This window comes from Pelodiscus sinensis, chromosome 5 (genome assembly GCF_052426305.1).
Source record: "Pelodiscus sinensis isolate ZL-2025 chromosome 5, ASM5242630v1, whole genome shotgun sequence".
Taxonomy (NCBI): Eukaryota; Metazoa; Chordata; order Testudines; family Trionychidae; genus Pelodiscus; species Pelodiscus sinensis.
In genome coordinates this window covers 71,806,675-71,829,775 of record NC_143056.1, presented here as the reverse complement: position 1 = coordinate 71,829,775, position 23,101 = coordinate 71,806,675, and the positions used below count along the sequence as shown (strand labels likewise).

Sequence of the window (23,101 nt, the reverse complement as noted above, 5' to 3'; positions counted from 1 at the left end):
CCGGCATGCCGTGCGCGGCTCGGAGGATGGCGCCTCCCCTTTGGGGTGGCAGCGACTATGCCTGCTCCGTAGAACGGCGCTAGCCCCATTGGCGAGCGGAGATTCGGCCTCCACATGTGGCTCTAGCAAGGCGAGAACCTCGTGGCCAGAGGGCCGCTGCCCGCGGTGCCGAGCGACTGATCATCAGGCGCCAAGTGGGCAACCCCCTGGGCGGGACGAGGCACTGGGATGGGGAGGCCCCGACTCGCGTCCCGGAAGTGCCTGTGAGGAGAGGGCGATGAGCCCGGACCCCTAGTAGCAGGCGAGAGGGCCGGGACACGACAGCAGCTGCCGCCATGGCGGGTCGGGGCTCCGGCTCCTCCGAGCATTTCGAGCGGCTGCACGAGATCTTCGGGGGGCTGCACAAGCAGCTGCGAGGCGCCCCGGAGAGACTGCGGGGGAGCGCGGCCGGTGAGGGAGCGCGCGCGCGCGGCCGTTATTGCTTAGGAGCGGGAGACCCCCCCCCCGAGTCTGTCTGGCGGGGGGGCGGCGCAGGGTCATTGGCATCCTTATTAGAGGCCAAGAACTGAACGGGACGTGCAAATTGAGGTCTGACCCTTAAGATCAGGCGTCTCAGACTCTGCCCGGGAGCCATTTGTGGCCCGAGTAGTTCCATAATCTGTGCTGCTCCGTGAGTCCCCCATCGCACCCTCTCCCTCAAGCCTCTTCCCCCAAAGGACGCAGCCCTGGTGATTTCCAGTAGAGCTGGTATGTGATGGCAGCAGCCATCGCCTCCCCACACTCACCGCGGCAGAGCAGCACAGCTCTCTGCTCTGCCCGCCACCACCTCTCCGCTTCACCTTGGAGGCAGCAAAAAGGAGTTCCCCAGCCCCAATGAAGGCTGGCTACTATGTAGCTTTGCTTTACTACGACTCCCACTCCTGAGGTGAATGGCGGGGGGGGGGAGGGGGGGAATACTGCTGCTGCCAGCTGTAGCCCATCCAGGGCCCTGCAGGCTAATCTGAGTATGGGGGACCATCCTGTCCATAAGGTAGTCCCACTGACATCACTGCACTTACGTTATGTAAATTCTTGTATACTTTGGGCCTTTGGCTTAAGTGTCAGCACAAACATGAAACATATGCAATGTAGGGCTGTTAAAATGCATTTATTTAGGTAAATGTGTAATTGCTGAAATTTTCAGCAATTACACATTTACATGCAAGGTGGGAGGCAGCTCCTTCCCTGCCCCCACTGCTGCCTTGTATCTGAGGCAGCAGAGTGGGGGCAGGTGGCTCCCTGTTTGCACTAGCTCCCATCTGCCAGCAGTTGGGGGGAGGGGAAAGGAGCTGCATGTAACTGTGAAGGTTAACCGATGATCCCAGGCCCATTCCCTTCTGAAACACTAGAATCTTGCTTAAAGTAGGGATGTGAATAGTTAATTAGTAAGCATCAATCTATTGAAATGTTATGGACTCCCTAAACAATATAGCTGTGCCTGCAGCCTGCACGTCCCTTAGCCCAAGCTGCTTTCTGAGCCGCATCCCTCAGCCCGCTCGGGAAGCAATGCAGGCTGAAGGACATGCTGGCTGCAGTAGGCTCTGTACATTTATTTTAATTTCTACTTTAAACTTTCTGCAGACCCCCCTACAGTACTGTTGCAGACCACCAGGGGTCTGCTGACAACAGGTTGGGAACAACTGGGTTAAACATAACATTTAACCAGTTAATTAATTAATTAAACATAAATTTATATCCCTAGCTTAAAGGCCACTATCTAGTCAACTGAATTAATAATGAAGAGTTAAAAGCAGTTTCTAAGTCTTCTAGGCAATTTTTGTAGTTTTACTGCTACGTTTTCTTATTTTTAAATGATTTCCTCTTTCCTGTTGCTGTGGGAGACCACATAATCTACAGAAGATTTCTAAAGTGAAACACTGTGCTGCTGTTAAATGTAAAAAGTAATCCTGGAAAAATGAGCTTTTTTTTCTAATTTTTGAGTTTTACTGTTTGATCTAGCTAGCAGATACTGGTAAGTAGGTGAAATGATTTCTAATGGAAGAATCTCTCTAAAAGTTGATGGTGGCCTTTTAATTCATCTGGTGAATGCTGGTTATATTGGGGGGAAAAGGGAAGTGACCTGACAAAGGAATGTTAGCAATATAAATGAATTTCCTCACAATCAGGAAGCTCCCTTTCTTTTCAGAAGTGTGACACCGAAGTCTACTCAGCTGATATCTATTCTTTGCCAGAAGAGTGAATAAGGCAAAATATTCCTTGTTCTTTGGCACTTGTTAGTCATGTGACCACCAGGATTAATTATAGTAATTCTCTGTACTTAATATGTAAGCATCAAACTCATAAAAACTTTGTTGTTTAGAATCCAGTAGCTCCTATGCTCAGTCTCCTAGGCTGTTGAGAACACAACACTGCAGTGTTCAACTGACAAGTGGCTCCCCATTAAATACTGAGTTGAACTCAAAGTCTGTGTTCTCTTCTTTGAAATTCTCCATAAAATTGTCCCAAGAATTACTTCATGTAGTATGATGATGACCTTCCAAAATGGCAATATTCTACTGGACACAGTATATTATTATCATCAAGAATGGATCACAAATATGGACTTGCTTGATATTGAAACTGACTGCAAAACTCAAGTTACTTACAATCTAGCCTTCCCTCCCAAAACCCCTATAAATCTATCTTTTGCTGCTTTGCTGTATGGAAGAGTGAGAAATGACTCATCACTTTATAATTTTGGGAGGCACTCTGATACCAAAGTGAGGGGAACAAAGAAAGCACTTAAATAGAACACTATCCCACGTTCAAAATTAGAACAGAACAGTAAGCAGGAAGCTGATTTAACTGTATAGTGCAATTTTAAAAGGTAATTTTATGAATAGTGGTCATGGAAGTTTGTCAGTAAAATAGTGTCATTAAAGTTGCATGAAAAACTGAGGGAGGGTCTGAAGAAATGAGTTGCTGCTATTAAGGCTAATCAGTTTAATTGTTGCCAAGCAATTTTTGAAATTCTTATTAAGGATAATTTTCAGTTGTAAATGCTATAAATCATTGCTCAAACCAGGAAAATCCCCAAGAATGATTTCAAAAATAATTTGCAAGAAATTTTGTGGGACTTGAGGAAGGTCCCCATATGGGGTAAGTAAATTTTTTTAGTGGATGTTTCTTCTGCATCTAGTTAACTGGGAGCAGGTGCATCTTAGTGTTCTGAAAAGTCCCATGAAGCTTTCCTCAGAATTGGATAATAGAAAAAAAAAAGTGACTTTACAGAGACTTTGTCATCCCCAAAAGCGTTTCAGAGGTGGCCGATCTTAAATTCTTAGACTCTTGTTGAAGTATGCAGATCTGGAGAGCTGTTTCTCTTGACATAACAAGATAAATTCCTTGACTGAAATGCAGACTTTTCTGTTCTATATATAAGATACCAGGACAAAATGGGATTTCTAAGCAATATTGATCAGACCCATCGCTAAAAAGTAAAATGATTTTATTTATTTCTTATTTCTACTTTAGAAGGAATTGAATCACTTCTTTAGCGTTGTTATGATTACATGGATAACATCATCAACGACTCTTCCGCAGCTTTGTTCCTTCAATTGCACTGATACTTGGCTTGATATATTCTAGTAGCAGGTTAATCCTGGATGTTCTGAATGAGACTGTAAAATCTATTTTGACTTTTGTGTAAGGCTAGAACCATTCTAATATTTTTTATTAACACTGCATGACCTTTATCACAATTTGGGCCTGGTCTACACTATAAGCAGAGATCAATCTAAGTTATACAACTTCAGCTATGAAAATAACATAGCTGAAGTCAATACACCTACATCTGCTTACCACAATGGGTCGATAATAGTTGCTCTCCTGTCTACTCCCCTTGTGCTTCTTGTTCTTGTGAAGTAGCAGAGTCAAAGGGAGAACAATTAACAGTCGATTTATTACATATATATTGTGGATGTTAAAGTTTGTTCAGTTAAGTAATGGTGTAAAATTTCAGTGGTTACATGTTGGGGACAAGCAGCTCACATTTGCTACCCTTCATTTCTGCAGCACTGAGGGGGAGCTGTGTGTAATCATGCATGTTAACCATTTCTCCGCACGCATCAATCTTAGGTTTGATCTTATTTGAAGTTAGGGCAAACTTGCACTGGCTTCTAGGAGAGAGGAACAGTAGTTTTTATCAGAACTCTTCCAAACATGACTGCCCTTTCCTTTTATAACTAAATCAGTGTTGTAGCCTTCTCAAGCTCTTTCTGCAAGTCTGTATAAAATATTCACTATTGCATTTTTGTTGACACGCTTTTCCACAAAAAAGCCCCAATCGCCATTTTCGCGATCGGGGCTTTTTTGCGGAAAACAAATCTCTGCTGTCTACACTGGCCCTTTTGTGCAAAAGTTTTTCGGAAAAAGACTTTTGCCCGAACGGGAGCAGCATAGTATTTCTGCAAAAGCACTGACAATCTTACATGAGATCGTCAGTGCTTTTGTGGAAATTCAAGTGGCCAGTGTAGACAGCTGGCAAGTTTTTCCGCAAAAGCAGATGATTTTGCGGAAAAACTTGCCAGTCTAGACACAGCCCACGATAGGTAATCATATATATGAGAGAGAGAGAGAGAGAACGCTGATGTACATGGCCACGCCCCCTGGCCGTATATGTCAGCGCCCCGCCCCCCTTCTCCTCCCTCCATGGCGGTTCGGCCCAGTGCTGCGCTACTCAGCTGGGCCCCGGCGGGGGAGCAAGCGGCCCTTTGGGGTCCGTGTTCCCCAAACGGCCACTTGCTGCCCTGGGCCCAGCTGAGCGGCCCCCCCTTCCCCTTCCACAGTGTGGTGGGTGTTAAAGAGCCAGAGAAATTGTGAGAATGTTCTGGTAGTCCTCATTTTAGGCTGAACTTGTGTAAGTTGGACTCTTCCTGTTATTTAGTCTTCTGTGTGATGTTCCCATTCTATGATGGGTTGAGTTCTGTTTTCATTTCCTTGGAGCATATTTGATATATTTCCTTTTCCAGAAGAGAAGAAGAAACTGATTCGAGAATATGATGAGAAACAATGGGAGGCAAATGAAACGGTAAGAATTTACATTACATTGATTATTTCCCCTTCTCCTTAGAAATAAGTCTCTTGATGGGGTTAGTATGGAGAGTACATCCTCTACCTGTTTTACCATTTTAGGTAAATATAGTTCCATTCTCCAAGACTATCAAGTCTGCACGTTTCACTAGCACTAAACTCAAATGCCACCTCACAATTACCAAGCAAAGCAGAACGCTGCAGGTGCAATCAGAATTCTTAGGATTTTTGATCCTGCAGGAGGCAACCCCAAGAGATAAGTAGCAAATTCCTGCTTTACACTTTCTTTGGTTGCAGTTGCTGCATCCTAGAATCATTTGAATATGGCAGTCTAATCCCATCTTCTTCCTGGGTTTATACAATTGTGTGCATGTTACAGATCCTGGGCATTCAGATCCTGTTCTGCCCAAAATCTAATGGACAGAGCCATAAAAATAAAGGTTGGTTGCTTGTAAATTGATTTCTTTGAGATGACTCTGCATGTTCATGCTTCTGGGTTTTGTGCTGGCTGGTGGGCACTCAATGTTAGAACCCTCTTGAAGGAGAGCTTGTTAGAACATGTGCGTGCCCCCTTGTACTTCGTCCCTGAGCATTTCTATAGGTTAGGCCAGGGTTCTCACAATGATCATTTTTGGTGGCCTCAGGGTGAGATGAGGTGAAGTGGCTTCTAGCCAGGCTTGAGAGCCAAGGACCACTATCTTCCTCCTGGTGGCTGAAGTCAAACCTGCCCCAACCCCCTCACCAGAAGTACCAGGGCAGGGATGGAAATATAGAGGGAGGGTCCTGCTCTGTTGGGGCTGCCCCAGGGAAGGAGAGGGTCATCTTCTAGGGAGCCACGCCTTCTGTAGTAACCTGGCCCAGCACCTGAGGGGACCAGCTCCCTGCTGCCTAAAGAGACAAAAGATCCTGAGGATTCTGATGTGGTTACTGTCCAAGTTCAAGGCAATGAAACAGAACCCCAGCTTGATCAATGGTATCTGTTCGTTCATGTTCAAAAAAGTCATCTTTCCTCATCCTCCTCTTCAGAAAGTGTCAGACACAACTGACTGAACTGCAGACTGATATAGTGGAATTGGATTCAAGCATTGCCCAGATTTCAAATCTTTATCAGATAAGACACTGCCTTTCTATTTATAAGAGGGACGATGGAAGCATTCCTGTGGTGGAACTCCATAAGGCTGTGGAATCCAGGATTGCTAGTCCCTCCAATAGTTAGGGTCTGGAAATGTACCCATAAAAGAAAGAAATGAGTAAGGGAACCCAGGCTAAGAAAGCATGAAAAAAGTCACTTAATTCTTTTCCACTCTCTAAATGAAGATCAGACCTCTGATTTGGTATGGACTTTATATGAGACAACGATGGATCTGGAGGAAGGTGAGGAATAAAGGATGAGAGAAATCTGTGTGGAGACCCCGTAGAACAGCGGCGGTCAACCCGTTACAGACAAAAAGCCAAAATAGTGGTGGATATAGCACAAAGAGCCAAGGGAAAGAAGTTGTTGAGCAAAAAAAACAAGGGAAAAAAAAACCTGCCCCTTTAACAGCCACGTGTGGCCCAAGCAGACTTCCATCGGCCACAGTGTCAGATCTCGCTGCCCCAAGCGGCGCCCTGAAGAGACAAGGAAAAAAGGTGAGAGCTGGGGAACACGGAACAGCTGTGGGTGCGGGAGGCACAATTTTTCCTTTGAAGAGCTGTATGTGGCTCTCGCGAGCCGTGGGTTGGCCACCTCTGTAGTAGAAAGCTTAGGAGGAGGTATGGATGGATCTGGAGAGGCACTAATAATTTCTCTTCCTTTCTTTACCCAAGAAGAGGAAACCAGCAGCAGGACTTGTAAATCCTATTCAGTTGAATGTTCAGAAGGGGAAAGAGGCACAATAGCCACAACACAAAAAATTTATTTTTGGATCCAAGTGCCGCCCCAGAATAAGGGCAGAAGGAGCCAGTTCCACTAACATGGAGAATACAAAATCCAGTGATATATTTGAATGTAGGGTGTTTAGAGTCAGAACTGGAACTCACATAGATTTAAGGCAGGAGTGAGGAACCTTTTTTTGGGTCAGGGGCCACTACCCACATAAAAATCAATTGGGGGCCATACAAGTGAGACGCAAATATGAGCAAAAAAACCTAAACCCTCACTGTGGCCCCCGCCTGAGAAGGAGAAAGATACTCCCCACGTTTCCCAGAGCCTATAGGAGCCCAGCCTAGTAGATATTGTGCGCTCCAGCCCCGCAGAGGGGCTGAAGTACCAGCATGGGCTCCCCAATGCTGGGGGGGGGGAGGGCGGCTCAGGGGCAGGATCCAGGCAAGCCAGACATCCTCCACCCCTGGTTTAAGGGCTGGAATTGTAGCTATGTCAGAATTGGATAGCTCCAAAAGTTTGATGCATGGGTTCTCGCCCCACTGAAAATGGCGGCCTCCTTTAGCTCTAAAAATAAGACAATGTCGCCAAAGCTAATGACATGACTCTAGTTTCCTCAGAAGGCAGCTAACCTAGTCCCACCAGCGGTGCCTTCAAAGTTTTGATGGTTTTAACAGATAAATCTGGAATCAATCCCAATGTCCTGGGACCTGTACACAGTGTAGGGGTACTAGAGGAACCCAGAGTGGCAGAACCTGGTTTAATAGATTTCTGATCTGACAACCATCTGAAACCAAAGTTTTGATCTGCAAGAGCTGCTTTCTGCCTCTTCTCATGTGCTTTGGGTGTGAAAGATTGGTAAATAGAAAATACAGAAGGAAAGCAGCCTTCTCCAAGGTCTTTCAGATACCTAACATGGCCATCCAACTGTGACCAAAGTATCTCTTGATATCAGTTTAAAAGGGGGATGTGGATGAGTTATATGGGTCTCCGAATTCTGGTATATCAATTCTAAATCACCAAAGAATCTTGTGTGAGATCTCAAATGAAAACTGGTGTCACTGTTCATCAGTATCCCTGTATGTGCACCTTCTGTGCAAGAAGTTATGTCTGTACCAAAAAAATTATGTTCTTAAGTAGGTCACCAAATGGTGACGTATCTTTAAACTGGTTCCTGTAGATAAGGAGCTAAGATACATATATCTCTTTCAAGATGTAAATTAAACTTTGTAAGCTAACACATTTCCATTTATATCTGAAGTCAAATGTTAATACACAGATCTAAAGAAAACAGGAAAAAAACATGCAGAAATAAACAAGCCACAGGGAATTATCCTGTCTGTGGGTGTCAGCCGAGGGTCAGGGCAGTGAGTGTGTGTGTGTGTGTGTGTGTGTGTGTGTGTGTGTGTGTGTGTACTATACACCTGAGACTTTAACTGCTGAGACCGGGGTCCCTTGCAGTGGGCAACCTGGAAGAGGTTGAAGGGCGCCCCAATAAGTGTACAGAGAGAGCTTATTACACTTCAGATTTCAGCTGCTAGAATTCATAATTCCTTCGCAGCGGGCAGCCTCGGGGAGGCTGAGAAGCGCCCCAACGGATTTTGCCACCTGGGTGTGACACAAATCCAAATGCCCAAGCTCTCCCTATATCTGTCCCTTTATGACCGGCTGAAGTTCTTTTAAATTGTGCTTGGTTCTATTACAGCAACTGAAGGAGTCAGGTTAAAACTTAAACAGTTACAGGTTTATTTGAGGAAGCTTATAAATCATATGGTTGCAATGGCTATTGTTCTATTTCTTAACTACTAGCAAAATATAGATCTTAAAAATGGTTACAAAGAAGATATTGTTGTACCAAATAAAAGCAAGCAGGATCTTATGAGGGGGATAAGGCAAAAAGCCACATTTATTGTAAAGATAATAAAAAAATAAAGAAAAGATAGAAGCAAACAACGTTGTTTAACTACTTATTCCTAACACTACTTAACCCTTATACACTTGTGTGTGTATATATATATATATATATATATATATATATATATATATATATATATATATATATATACCATTCATTCATACATCCATTCATTCAAGTTCTGTGTATAGTTACCAGCCTGGAAGTTGCTTGTGACAGAATACTGGCCAGGTACTCTGTACACAAGTGATGGTAGTGGGGAGCGAAGTCCTGATCAGATGCGCATCTGAAGCTCCTGGTAGGCTGGCAGCAGAACCTTGGACTCTGGTTCCATAGTTTTTTAGTCCAGTTCTTATAGGAATTTTTTCCTATGCCAGTCTATGGAAATTGCTGTATCATGCTGATGTCTCCAGGGTGGCTGCCAGGTGCTCATCAGTGATCTCATCGGGTGGACCTCCAGTTTCTCCACTTGACACCTTTTGGTTGCACTGGCACCTGACGCCTTCTCCAGCCCTTTGTTGCTGTATTCTCAGGCTGGCACCTCTCAGAGCCATTCATTCATCATCCAAGCACTCTCTCATACATTCATACAGTATTTTGTATAATAATAAAAGTTGTAGTTACAGAAAGTTTCTGGGTGGTATTGCTTAAAACATTCTCTGACTGCTAAGTAAAGTTAACAATGCCCTTAGACAATTACAGGGCTTGGCTCCCATAGCAGAGTTAGTGGCTTGACAATGCATTGTTACAATGTATCTCTGCAATGTCAATTTCAAGCAGCCCCTTGCACAAACTTGAGCATGCCCTGGAGCACAGAGGGGGGGGGGGCTGTTTCTGGTTACATAGGATTATATTTTTAACAGTTCTAAGTTACATGACCTAATACATTATATTCTAAAGGGGGCAATAATAATAATAAATCTAAACATTTAACAATCTTAACAAATAATAATAATAAGAAGAATTAATAATAAATCTAAATACTTTAAGTTGTGGGGAACAAATTATGGGGAGTCACTTCCATTTGGGGGAATCATTTTCAATACATTAATATGTTATCCCTACAATATAGAAAAATAGAAATAATTGTACCAAGTAACAGCTTACTCTTTCTATGTGTACACTTAAGACAGAGGACCACATCCAGGTACAATTTTTACCCCCTTCTGTGCCTCTCGACTCCAGCATGTCAGGCCAGGGCCGGTCCCTCAGTTCCTAGGAAAGATGAAAATACGAGGTGGGCGTCCCCATAGAACCTCGGGAGGTCAAACACCTAACCCGACCAGCAGGTAGAGGGTAGAATGACACTCCAAGTGAGTGTGTGCTGGACCCATCTTTTATACTCATGGGGTCACGTATTTCTCTTTCTTATCTGTCATGCCAAATGGGGCTGGTCTGTCTTTTGTGAGACCAGTTCTTACAAGGGAGTTGTGAACTTAATTTACACTTGTAAGAGAGATAACTAAATTGGAATTACTGGGGATTCTTTTCTCAGTGGGAAATTCCTCTCCCAGGGACTCTGTGTGTGTTCGAATCAACATGGGTGCCAGCCGGGGCAGTTCTCGCAGCCTCGAGGCCAGCTTATTGCCTTAATCGCTCTCTCCTCATATCTATGTTTTCAGCTCTTCAGGATCAGATGAGCCAGCATAGACTATGCTGATATTATTGCTCCTTCTCTGTCCTGTATGCTTCAGAAAGGCAAATAAGATGGATGATATGAGCGTGCGGGGGCGGTCTGTCTGGCTACAGTGGGTAAAGATGACAAACTTTGGATGTGTGTCTAGAAGCCAAAGAAAATATGTGATATCCTGCACCTAGGAAGAAATAAATAGATAGCTTGTTTGCAGTCATGAAAGTGGGGTCTCAGCCAGACTTGGTTGAAAATACTGCAGAAGATTTCAGGTGAAATAAAATTCTTTATACAGGAGGTTAACCTATTAAGTTTAGTCTACAGAAAGCATGTTATGGTTTTGTATGTGACTATTTGTTTTCAATATTCTTTACATTTGTTATCAATGATTCATGTATTCTTGTTTTCATTAAATCTAATTAAGTGCTGTGATGTTAAGCAAAGTGCTCATCCTGGGTTAAAGCTTACAAGGTGCTGTGTACAGTTGTTTAGTAACAGACAGGATCGGATTTCCAGTTAGGCACAGGAGGCATGTGCATAGGGGCACCTAATAGTTGAGAGTTAAATGTGTTGGTTTTTGTTTTGGGGGGGTTTTATTGTACAGAAAACATGAAGGACAGCTGTCAGTATAAGGGACAGGGGGCACTGAAGATGCTTTTCCTAGGTGCATATAAAAGCATGTAAATCTGGCCCTGACAACAGAACCTGGTAACTCTTAAGTGTCCAGTGGATAAGGGACAAGGAACACTCCAAGAACTCATGGGGTATGGGAGTTTTGGTGTCCCCCATCACTGCCTACATGGAGACACCAAACCTTGGAGAGACCTGTAAGGTAGTGCTTGAGCTGTTGGTTTCAGGGACCTGATCCACAGAAAATCCAAACAAGATTCCTTCACTCTAAAAACAGATATTGTGAGGTGCTTCCTCCAGCTCAGCTATTACATGGAATTGAATCTCACCAAGCATACTAACGTATCTAAACTTATTACTCTACCCGTAACTACAGGCAGTCCCCGGGTTACGTACAAGATAGGGACTGTAGGTTTGTTCTTAAGTTGAATCTGTATGTAAGTCGGAACTGGCGTCCAGATTCAGCCGCTGCTGAAACTGACCGCCAGTTCCGACTTACATACAGAATCAACTTAAGAACCCCAAGCGTCCCCAAGTCAGCTGCTGCCGAAACTGATCAGCAGCTGATTCCAGGAAGCCCGGGGCAGAGCAACTCTGCCTCGGGCTTCCTGTAGTCAGCGCTGGTCAGTTTCAGCAAAAGCTGACTTGGGGACGCCTGGGGCAGAGCAGCTGGGGTGCTGCTGGGTTGCTCCAGTAGCGCCGCTCCTTGGTGCTACTGGACCAACCCAGCAGCACCCCATCTGCTCTGCCCCAGGCGTCCTGATTCAGCCGCTGCTGAAACTGACCAGCAGCAGCTGAATCAGGACCTGGGGCAGAGCAGCTGGGGTGCTGCCGGGTTGGTCCAGTAGTGCCCAGAGCGGCGCTGCAGGACCAATCGGCAGCGCCCCAGCTGCTCTGCCCCAGAGTCCAAAACAAAAGCCTGGTCTGCGGGGAGGGGGGAGCACACTAGCTGTGCCCCCCCCCCCCCAGCAGACCAGGGACACGGGGAGCAGAGCCGCAGCGGCAGCAGGGTGCCGCGCCTCTGAGGCTTTGCTCTGGCAAAGTCTCAGAGGCGCGGGACCCCGCCGTGGCTGCCGCTTCAGTCCCGGTGCCTGTGGTCTGCTAGGGACGGTCCCCAGCAGACCACAGGCACCGGGACTGAAGCGGCAGCCACGGCGGGGTCCCGTGCCTCTGAGACTTTGCTCTGGCAAAGCCTCAGAGGCGCGGGAACCCGCCCGGTGCCCCTGGTCTGCTGGAGACGGTCTACAGCAGACCAGGGGCACCGGAGCAGCTTACGAACGGGGCTTTCTCGCCCCGGAGCTCGCAGGTAGCAATCCGCCACCTCAACCTCCGGGGCGAGAAAGCCCCGTTCGTAAGTGCGGATCCGACATAAGTCGGATCCGCGTAAGTCGGGGACTGCCTGTATATAAAGAACTGTCTACAGTGGGAAAAACCTGGATCCAAGATGAATTGGAGTGGTTTGCTTCTGTCTGGTGCAAAAGGTGGAAGGAACTGAGGCAGGAGAGGGTGCTATATTCCTTATATAGCCTTGCCCTCAGAACATTTGGAAACTTGGAGAAGGCAAGAAGGATGCCTGTGTACTCTAATAGGCATTGCTTGGAGAAGGTTCTACCTTTAAAGTAGCACCAGGTAGCACAATATCCATAAATATGAATATGCAGAGCCACTCAGAAGAACATTCAGATGCAGGATTGTTGGGGCAGTAGAAGATGTAAAGCAATGCAAAACTGTCTCAATTTGCTTTTTTTTAGCTATAACATTACAGGCTTAAAATTTCTTCTGTACCATATTTATATAATGGTTACCTTTTAATTTTATTTCTTTAGCTATACAGTATATGTCCCAGAACTTTTCTGTAGTTGTTCCCATGGGAAACTCATACTATTTTAAACTCCACTTATTGTAGTATATAGCTTTGATGTGTTGGTTAGTTATACTTGTACAATAACTTGCTGTACTAAATACATGAATTGCATATGTAACTCTCATTGGCCTTGATGTACACTGTCCATCACAGGGAAAAGAGTTACCTCTTGGATGGTTGTGGCTCTAGATTTCAGCACAAAATTCTAATGATCAACCAGAAGTTTATTTTTTGACTGTATATTTTTTATAATATATCATTTGGGTTTTGTATTTTTTGAGAATCTTATGATTGTTGAATCTCTGAAACATGACACAGTGGTTTTGAAACTCAAATTACTAGAGAAAGTGGGGGATTTGTTATCTCTGGATCTTCAAATCAAGACTGAAGGATTTTCTGGAAGAGATGCTTTAGCCAGAGACAAGTCATATGGGGTAATTGGGGGGAAATGGCATGTGATATACCAATAAAAGATCTAATGGTCCTTTCTGACCTTAAACTATGCATCTGTAGTAACTACCTTTATTTCCTGATTCATCAAAGGATTATTGGTGTAGCGATCCATACACAATGAAATCTGTATACTCCCACTGAGGGCTTGAAATAGAGCCGAACAGAAATTTTGGATGAAGCATTTTGTTTAAGCAGAAATTAATTTTTGGTGACTTTTTTTATTTGCCCAACATTCCTGAACATTTCTAGGTGAATCACTTTTAAAAAACTGTTTTGGAATTGCCAGTGAACTGAAAAAAAATGTTACCCAGTTCTAGTCACAAGTCCTACTTAGAGATGGTCCTGAACTTGAGTTCAGATAAGGAAATTTGGTTGACAGCCTATCTCTGCTTGTGTAGATGTGATGGGAAAGTTGACAGCAACTTAAAACTGTGTAAAAAATGTGAACAGGGCCAAAGTATAGCTATTTAAATGCTACATAGAAAATCAGCCTTTTAATTTTAGTTTTAGTCTCCTTTGTTGAAGCATTATCCACGACTTGTACCAGGGTACACATGTACACCAGTGTCTTACTCAAGTGGTATTCTCTTGTTCTGTTGGGGTGTGAGTAACAATGCAAATCAAATTTTGGAAAACACTGTTGACATGATCCTGACAAGTATGACTTATTCCTTATTTTCACTGTAAAAAATAAAATTGTAAATTTGAGATCTTGATTCAGAGAATGCTCTCTGTGATGCGGTTACAGACTGATAAGACTTACCTTGTTAACGTTTAGATTCTCTTGAGGGAAGGCTGTTAAACACAGTATGAACACTATGCTGAGATTTGGACAAAATTAGGCTTGTGGAATCATAGTCTGGTTGCCATTTTTATGTGAAGATGTGACTATGGAGACCACTGGCCTGTTATGCAGCACTCTATCTTGAGCTAAGCAGCTGCTAGACTTGTGTGCTGTGCATCTGTATTAAATGAGGCAGTTACAATATCCTCCCTCACAAAATAGGTTCTTCCCTCAGATGCCTGCCAAGTTGCAAATACAGCTTGGGGTTGGGCATAGTTTGAATATTCCCCTGTATTAGTTGAATGTGTTGCTTTTGTAACTATTTTTTTTCTCCTCAAAGCTGCGAGAGATGGAAGAAGAACTGAAATATGCCCCAGTGTCCTTCCGCAACCAAATGATGAACAGAATCCGGGCCTACAAGAGAGACCTTGCCATGTTCCAGAGAGAGATGAAAAGCACAGATTTGGGGTTGTGCCCTGGAAGTCGGGGGGACACAAAATATGGAATCTATACCACAGAAAATGAGCAGACAGTAAGTTTCAAACAGATATTCAAAATATTTTAAACACTCAGTTATTAGATTACTACTTCAGCTGTAGCTAGCTGTGCTACTTTTAGTGTTTCTATCTTACCCTGCTTAGTTTCTGAGCTTATATAACTTGTCTGTAAATCTACTCTGCATGTGATGGGAGCTGTATAATAGAGAATATTTTGCAGGAGAGAAATATTGTACCTGTAACTCTTGTGGTTTGTGGGTGGTGTTTTTTTTTTTTTTAAGCAGATGTCAACTTGGTAAGAATGAAAGAATAAACTCAAAATGAATTTGCTTGTTGATTCTCTAATAGCATTTGGCTCAATTAACCCTCTCCCCCCATACACGCACACAAAAAACAGATTTTCATTAAACATACTGGGTATGTCTACCCAGCAGGCAGTTATTTTGAAATATTGTCAAAATACTGTCAAGCTGGAGGACTTATTTCAACTGCTGTAACCCTCACTGTATGAGGAGTAAGGGAAGTCTGATGAGGAAGAGTACTCTATTTCGAAATAAGTGCTGTGTAGACGTTCCCAATTTCAAAATAAGCTACGCAATTGACGTACCGTATTTTAGCGAATATAACCCGAGGGTTATATTCATTTTTACCAACTCCACACCCCCCAATGTGGGGTGTACTTGGGTGCGGGGTATACAAAAATATTTTTTACTCACCTGGTGGTGAGCGCTCTTCCCCCGCTGCACAGCCACCAGCCTCCGGGCTGGGGAGTGCTCTCATTCCCCCGCCTGGAGGTTATGTGACCGTGTGGGACTCAGGGTGGTGAGTGCTCCCCCGCCCAGAGGTTGTGCAGCTGCGCGGAAACCAGGCAGGGTGAGTGCTCCCTCCGTCCGGAGGGTGGCTAATTTCCCCCCCCCCCCACACCCATAGAAGCCCCCCCGCCTCCCCTGCACAGTTTGAAAAAAAGTTTTGTGTACCCAGCGGGTTATACTCGGGGCATATTCGGGTGCGGGTTATTCTCAGGAGCGGGGTATATTCGCTAAAAGACGGTAGTTCAATTTGTGTAGCTTATTTTGAGATAAGCTCTGCTGTGTAGATGCACCCACTGAAAGACTTTTTTAAACATTCCTTACAGCATAGAAAATACAACTGGGCTGCGTCTAGACTGGCATGATTTTGTGGAAATACTTTTAACTGAAAAGTTTTTCCGTTAAAACTATTTCCGCAAAAGCGCATCTAGATTGGCACGGATGCTTTTGCGCAAAAAGTGCTTTTGCGCAAAAGCATCCGTGCCCAGTATAGATGCGCTTTTGCTCAAGAAAGCTCAGATGGCCATTTTAGCCATCGGGCTTTCTTGCGCAAAAAATTAAGGTGCCTGTCTACGCTGGCCCTCTTGCGCAAGTGGGCTTATCCCTGAGCGGGAGCGTCAAAGTATTTGCGCAAGAAGCACTGAATTCTTACGTTAGAACATCAGTGCTCTTGCACAAAATTCAAGAAGCCAGTATAGATAGCTGGCAAGTTTTTGTGCAAAATCTTGCCAGTCTAGACGCACCCCTGTAGTAGTTCAGGAAAAAATTAAATGACCAATTTTATTTCGCTGTCAAAGGTACATGAAGTGTGTAACAGATCATATATTTAAGTAGAATATTGTTCAGACCACTCAAAACTTTGAAGTACTAGATTTGTTAGCTTTATTTCCTGTACTGTAGATAGTTAAGGCAATGTATGACTGAACTATAGAGACTGAAATCACCTCTTGTCTTAAAGCTCTGAGGCACATTGGTCTGTTTGGGACTGAAGCTGCTGTCTATGCTGCACACATCACGTGGTTGGATTATTTTAATCTTTGGGAATACCTTTCATTGGCACAAAAATTACTAAAGCCAGGAAACTTTGGAGACTGAGGCACTATCCTTGATTTGTCTGGATTTTGCAGCAGCACAAGTCATTTGTTGCCTGTTACAATACCTTAATACAAGGTAGTAGATTAAAGCCTTTTTCAAACCTTAGGAAAATATTCTATTCTGCCTCAAGGTCAGTGAGCTTCTTATCCTGTGACTGGGCTACTTATTTGTATGAAAAGAGGATCTTCGTGGCCTAGGCATTCCATCTGGTGCTGCTTGTTCCCATGTAATCCTCTGATGTAACCCCATAAAAATCTCTACAGCAACCAATTGTGAATGCTGCAGATAAAGGAATGACTTCAGGTAGGGATAAAGAAGCAGATAAATACTTAAAAATAAAATATTTGTATCACTAGTAGCAGGGTGAAGATTAAAGGATGGAAAAATGTGACATTTATTTCTAACCAGAAAGGTTTTAAAACATTCTCAAGTAACACCTGTACTTCTAAGATTAACACTTCATTTTGACTCCGTTTTCATGTCTTTGCCAGGTTTAATATCCTTTTTAACCCTATTTTGAGTGTAGTTTTGTTGTGTGTGAACTACACCAGGCCTCTTTCTATTTAACTACAGTTTGTTTTTTTCTTAGCTTCTTAGAGCAGATATTTGTCCCTAAAGTCATGCAAATGATGGACAGAAGAAACCCTAGCTTTTCTTGTTTCCAAAAGAGGTTATATAAAGAGAATGTATTTGCTAGCCTAGAGGAGCTCTGCTGGAGCTCCTTTAGTCCCTTTTTTTCATTTATTGGAGTTAGATTTCTTCAGATCCTTCTAGTTTGTGGCAATATGTGATGAGCCTGCATTACAAGAGATAAAGATGTAGTAAAGAAAAGAGTCCTGAATTCTCTGCTCCCGTCCCAGTTTACTTATTCATTGAATCTTTCTTTTCCTATGGGTTTTGATTGAAAGAGTGGGACACAATTGAGTTAAGATGGGAAAATCAAATTAATCTAAATAAGGAACAGTATCTCTTACTCCATATTTCAGCCTTTTTCAGTGACTTACTTGCATTTTTATGAATGTGGTTATAAAGGGTGTAAACAAGGAAATCTGTTTTTAAGTAATTTGTTCTCTGGCTCTTAATCTTCCTAGTGAAAGAGTTTGTCCTCTTTCCTCCTCCTCTTACTTATGTTTATCTTTGGCTTCTTCCCTATTCTCTAGAAATGTTGCAGATAAATATATAGTCAGGGCTAATTGTAAGTAATACAGAGTTGACATAATTTATGACAGCTACTTTCAAACACTATTTGTCAGCTTCTATTAACCTAAAAGGGCCTCGTTACCAGAGGCGAATGTAAGCAGGTGGCACCCTGATGCGCATCTCTGGCAAGAGCTGGCCAGGGTGCAACAAAAGCCAGCAGGGAGCTATTTAAAGAGCTGGCAGGGATAGGACAGTATCTGGAAGAAACTTGAAGTTACTTTCTCCCCTGCATGTCACCATTATAGGCGTATCGTCTATAAAGCTGTGCGCCTCAATTCTAGAATGCAGCAGAAAGCAATGTTTCTGCTCCCATTTTTAATAGTGAATCAGTAAAAAACCTATTTTTAGACTCATTTGCAGTCGCAGAGGGTGTTGCTTCTCCAGGGGACGGACAGCCTGAACCGAGCCACTCAGAGTATTGACCGTTCACACCGGATCGCTGCAGAGACAGATCAGATAGGTACAGAGATAATTGAGGAACTTGGGGACCAGCGAGAGCAATTGGAACGCACCAAAAGCAGAGTGAGTGTAACAACTATTAGCACTGTAATGTAATAGCCTGGTGTTAACCTATTGGGAGACCTGGGTGCTTCTGTCAGATGTTCACTTCCTGGGTATGAAAGCTGCAATATGGACAGCTGGGAAGAAGGAGCAGTTGGTAGGGGTGGAAGACTGTAGACTGGTGACGAATAAAAAATTGATCCCCCATTTCATTCTAAATGTCCATCATAAAGAGCACTTCGTTACAAGGGGTGAACTTTGAAGTGGAACTTGAGTTTGTTTTGGTTAAGTTTTGAGTTCTGTGCTAGTGACTGCTTCCTGTTTAAATATTAGTCATTTTTGTCAGTGTGAAGCAAGTGGAAGAGGCTAAATCAGTTTTCAACCTAACTTTTTATATGTGGATGAGATGGAGATTACCCAGTAGGCCTCATCCATCTCCCTGAGGCTAAACCAGGAAGTAGCCCAACAACTAACAATGTAAAGTATAGATAGTGGCTTTAAACTATACAAACTTGATGTAAAGGCGTTTAAACACATAGCCTTTATTTGAGCAAACCATTGTCAAAATGCAGTTCCACTTCAAAAAGACTAATTCATGCAATGCAGTCTAATCATTTTGTCCAAGATGTCTCTGTCAAATTTGCTGACTTAACAAGTGAAGACACGTTCTTACCTCTAGCTCTGCAAAGTAAGCCTGTGCACAGGTGAGCTTTAGTTATTTGAGTAGTATGGTATGGATTTATTATCCCATTAAACTTGTTTGTGGAGTTATGCATTTGTAGTGCTATCTGTAAACTGGTCCATCTATTAAAATAGTAATAAATACAAGCTCACTTTCTTTTTGCATATGCTCCCTTAACAAGGAGCCAAAGTTTAGAATTGTTTTTAAAAGCCTCTGTGGACTTTCCTGGAGCTGTGAGCAGAGGATGTTAAAACTTTTTTTGCTTGTTTCTTGCAAGGTAATTTTAAAAACTGCTTATTGACTGCATAGTATAAAGGCTGTAATAATGTGTTAACTTTCCAATGATCTCCTTTCCTGCCCATGTGTCAAATCTTTCTCTAACCTTTCATTTGTTTCCTTGCTGGTATTCCTAATTTTTCCCAATATAGCAAGATTCTTCATATTTCACTGTTCTGTTTATCCTTAAGGATATGAAAGGGGTAAGCTCCCCACAGTGCTGTTAGAGAGCACCAGACAACATAATATATTGCTATTCATCCCAAGGTTACCTTTTTTAACAGTCCTTCAGCAGTTTAATGGTGGTGTTGGTCTCAATTGGCTATTTATCTGATAACTTATCAAAACCACTATTTTAGACAAATCATCACTTTTCTCTTACTTTGGTACTGAGAGAGTATTGACTACACTTGAGCCATCTGTGGCTTGAGTAATCAATCACAAGTGGCATGGTTTCTCACGTAAGACCAATGGTCCAGGTGGTGCTTTGAGATACAATGCTGTGTGCCTGCTCATTAAAGTTACAGTAAGATCCTTCCTGAACCCAGATCTTCTGTTTGCTTCATTTGTTGTGCCCTCGACCAACTGCTGGTGCACTTCGGCTCAGAATACAAGGTTTGGCTTTGTATTTTATTGCCGTTCAGAATAAGTGGAAACTAATGTGTTTTTTTCTTTGTAGTTAGTGAACACAAATGAAAACTTAAGCAAAACCCGTAAGATTCTACGTTCCATATCAAGAAGGTTAGTAGTGTGGTTAATTTACTTACCTTTAATGCAATGTTGTCCTCCAATAATAACCAATTCTGGGGAAATTATTGTGCCTTTCTTCTAAATCTCAAAAGTAGTTTACTGATTGAATCCTACTGACTGTGCAGGAATTGCCTCACGCAATACCCAAAATGCAGCCATCTCCGATAGGACAGTGCAGAGTTTTATAATCCATAGTGAAGGAAATTAAAAATGCCAAAGCTGAAGCTGCAGAAGGATTTTAGATAAACTGAATGTAACAGAAATGTATCCAGGTAAATGAGCTGCAGTGTCTCTCTCTCTCTCCCCTTTCCAAGTGCAGTGGTATCTTTCAGTAGCTGAGCATATTAGAGCCAGGATGACTGAGAATCTTTATTGGATCAACTTCTGTTGGTGAGAGGTAAAAGTGCAAGGTAGAAATTAAGGCGCCTTAATTTTACTGCCTGTTTATTTCAGTTGGAGCAAAACTAGAATTCCTGAGTGGCACTCAGATTCTTATAAAATGAACAACAAACTATGTAGTCCTAACCCTATTTCTCCATGTAATCTTTCCCTACCTATCTGTCTAATAACCTCATATGAATCTCAGCCTTTTGAGAGAGGGTGACAAGCTGACAACTGTATTCACAGGCAAACTGTACCATACACTTGTGTTTAGCATTCACTGTTCTGTCCCCTGCTAACACATTGCTTTTGATTGCTTCTGCATATTGAACAAACAGCCTTTTTAAGCTACCAGCAATGGACACTTGGTTCCTAAGTATGTATCAATCAAGCATAATATTACCTTATACTAACAGGCTATGTCTACACTACAAGGTTTTTGCGCAAAAAAAACCTCAAACAGTAAATCGACAGGACAAAGGGGCTTTTGCTGGTAGAATTGTTCCTCTCCCCCTGAGGAATAACTCCTTTTTGTGCTACATCTCTTGCACATAAAGGCATGTGTGGATGCTCCGCAGGGGTTTCTTGTGGAAAAGGAGCCTATCACAGGTGCTCTGATGGCCATTCTGTTAATGGCCATCAGAGCTTTCTTGTGCAAGAGTGTCCAAGCACATCACTTTTGCGAAGTGCTTTTGAAGTGTGGATGCATTTTTGCAGAAGATCTCTTCTGCGGACAGCTTCTTGTGCAAAAACCCTGCAGTGTAGACAAAGCCACATGGTGCCTCACTACTTAATTTGCTAGTTTCGCTTTTCTTGAGTCTTTGAAAATAACCCATTTTGTCAACAGTCTATGGTATTCACCCTCTGTCCTGTACTAGTGGTTTACACTAGTGCTAATAGTGGTCCTCAGTACACTCCACTGATCTCTTGCTTTGGTAAAAATTAATTTCCTAACAGCTTACTGATTGGGTTTTAGGCTAGGTGTCTTTTGCTGAACTTGGCTCATGGACGTAAAAGGGAAAAAAAGCCCAGTTTTTTTAAACCAACAACTGAATTACAGTTTGCCATTAGTTCCTAAGGATGTAGCATGGCTACCTTCTGAGGGCAGTGGGAATTCTTGATGAGCTGCTTTTATCATTATGCAACCTATCCTTGGGTACACTTGGAAAGCATTGGTAGAGGTGGGCACTGTTGTTCAAAGGGAATTATGTTGGAAGTTATTTCCACAGGTAAGACTAGTCAAAGGCCACTTTAGCAGAAGGGACCAGTGTGATAAATGTCTTCAATACTTAACATCTTCTCAGCTTTGTTAAAATGCTTGTAATGAGTGAGTAATGGTGGCTTACATAAGCTAATGTACAATAATGTGGTTTTGGCACTTGAGTCCTATTTGGGGAGTCTCTGCTCCCAAGTAGTACCTGTGACTTGACTTAGACTTACTGGGTAAACATGGGATGGTCCTGCCCACTTTACTGTGTGAGACTAAAACAGTTGGATAAATGTACACTACGTGGGGGGTGGAAGAGAATGCAGCATCACAGGAAGTAGAAAAATGGAGAACAAACAGAAGTTCCAGAGAAGTGCTGGAAAGCACTGCTTAATCCCTTCTTCCTCTTTGAGAGCTATGTGGATAAGTCTCTACAAATGGAAGTACATTAAGATTAATGACAAGTTTTAAAAACTAAATCAACTTTTGGTAACTGGGAGGAACAAATGGTTGAAATAAGTTCCATTGGTAATCAAGATTTAAAACACTCTAAGGTAGTAGAACAGTCTTACACACTCCAAGAGCTTTTAGATTTGACCTACTAAGTCTTATCACTATGTACAAGCCGTTGGTATCATGGTCCTAAACTGCCTTTTCTTGTTCTAGAGTTATAACAAACAAGTTGCTGCTGTCTGTCATCATCCTCATAGAATTAGCCATCCTAGGAGGTGTGGTTTACTACAAGTTCTTCCGCAAGAGCTGAGCTTGTGTTTGGTCAGATTGGTCTTCCCAGGTGTCTCAAGGATTATGAAGGGACATAGCTGAGAGAGTGGGTAACTGGCTGTAGAAGTGGATGTGTCTATTCCAGTTGAAAGCCCTGTGATTGAGTTGGTGGGTTCTGACAGCATTTTTCAACTGAACTACTGGACTGGCTCTAGAAAGACATGGAGGCTAAAAAGAAAAATGCAAAGGCTAAGACTGAAGTCATGTAAGACTGTAACAAGATATTCAGTGTTTTTATTTTGCTAAATGTACATCTAATTGCATAAATGAATAAAACATTACATCATACAGTAGTTATTGGTCAAATGGAAAAACTAGTCTCTTTAAAAACGAAGTAAAACACTCAGTGTTTGACAACCATTAATCTATCAAGTGCTTCAGCAGAGCCCTGGAATGCCCAATGTGAAGTGTCTTCCAACATGTGGGGGTTCTAAAGCCTCACTTGCTCCTCACCGTCTGATTCATCTGGTGAACTGGGCGTTGGGAGTTCATAAAGAACAGCATGTGTGCCTTCTCTTGTCTGCCCAAAGCATGTAGCTATCACATCCACTGCAAGACTGGCTGTAGCGTTCACTTCCTCTTGAGAGGCTCCAAGCAATGGGTTTACTTCAACCAAGTCCACAGCTGAAAGCAATCCTAAGAAAATTTAAAAAAAATAATCAGAGCAGGAACAGAAGTCCAGCACGATACACACTCAGAACCAGCACAGCCTA

The 23,101-nt window shown here is 42.9% G+C and overlaps 2 protein-coding genes across 4 annotated transcripts in view; one reads left to right on the top strand and one right to left on the bottom strand.

Moving 5' to 3' along the window:
• The first annotated feature begins 94 nt into the window (after nucleotides 1–94).
• On the top strand, nucleotides 95–22,681 carry VTI1B (vesicle transport through interaction with t-SNAREs 1B). Its single transcript, XM_006113398.5, has 6 exons — nucleotides 95–450; nucleotides 5,010–5,068; nucleotides 14,548–14,739; nucleotides 18,157–18,330; nucleotides 19,947–20,008; nucleotides 22,272–22,681. Exons 1-6 carry the CDS (start codon nucleotides 336–338, stop codon nucleotides 22,366–22,368), a joined length of 699 nt encoding a protein of 232 aa, XP_006113460.1. The 5' UTR covers nucleotides 95–335; the 3' UTR covers nucleotides 22,369–22,681.
• Nucleotides 22,590–23,101, bottom strand: part of ARG2 (arginase 2) — a 29,947-nt gene continuing 29,435 nt past the window's right edge. For all 3 annotated transcript variants that reach the window (XM_075927399.2, XM_075927398.2, XM_075927397.2), the window contains one exon: nucleotides 22,590–23,024. In XM_075927399.2, the coding sequence (XP_075783514.1) occupies nucleotides 22,819–23,024 (206 nt within the window). In that variant the 3' untranslated portion in view covers nucleotides 22,590–22,818. The remainder of the gene's footprint in view (nucleotides 23,025–23,101) is intronic.

What these genes read in the sequence shown, in the direction of transcription:
- VTI1B (XM_006113398.5), top strand. Translation starts at nt 336, where the DNA reads ATGGCGGGTCGGGGCTCCGGCTCCTCCGAGCATTTCGAGCGGCTGCAC. An exon ending in AATGGGAGGCAAATGAAACG is followed by an intron (nt 5,069 to 14,547) that starts GTAAGAATTTAC and finishes TTCTCCTCAAAG; the next exon opens with CTGCGAGAGATGGAAGAAGA. An exon ending in TGGAACGCACCAAAAGCAGA is followed by an intron (nt 18,331 to 19,946) that starts GTGAGTGTAACA and finishes TTTTCTTTGTAG; the next exon opens with TTAGTGAACACAAATGAAAA.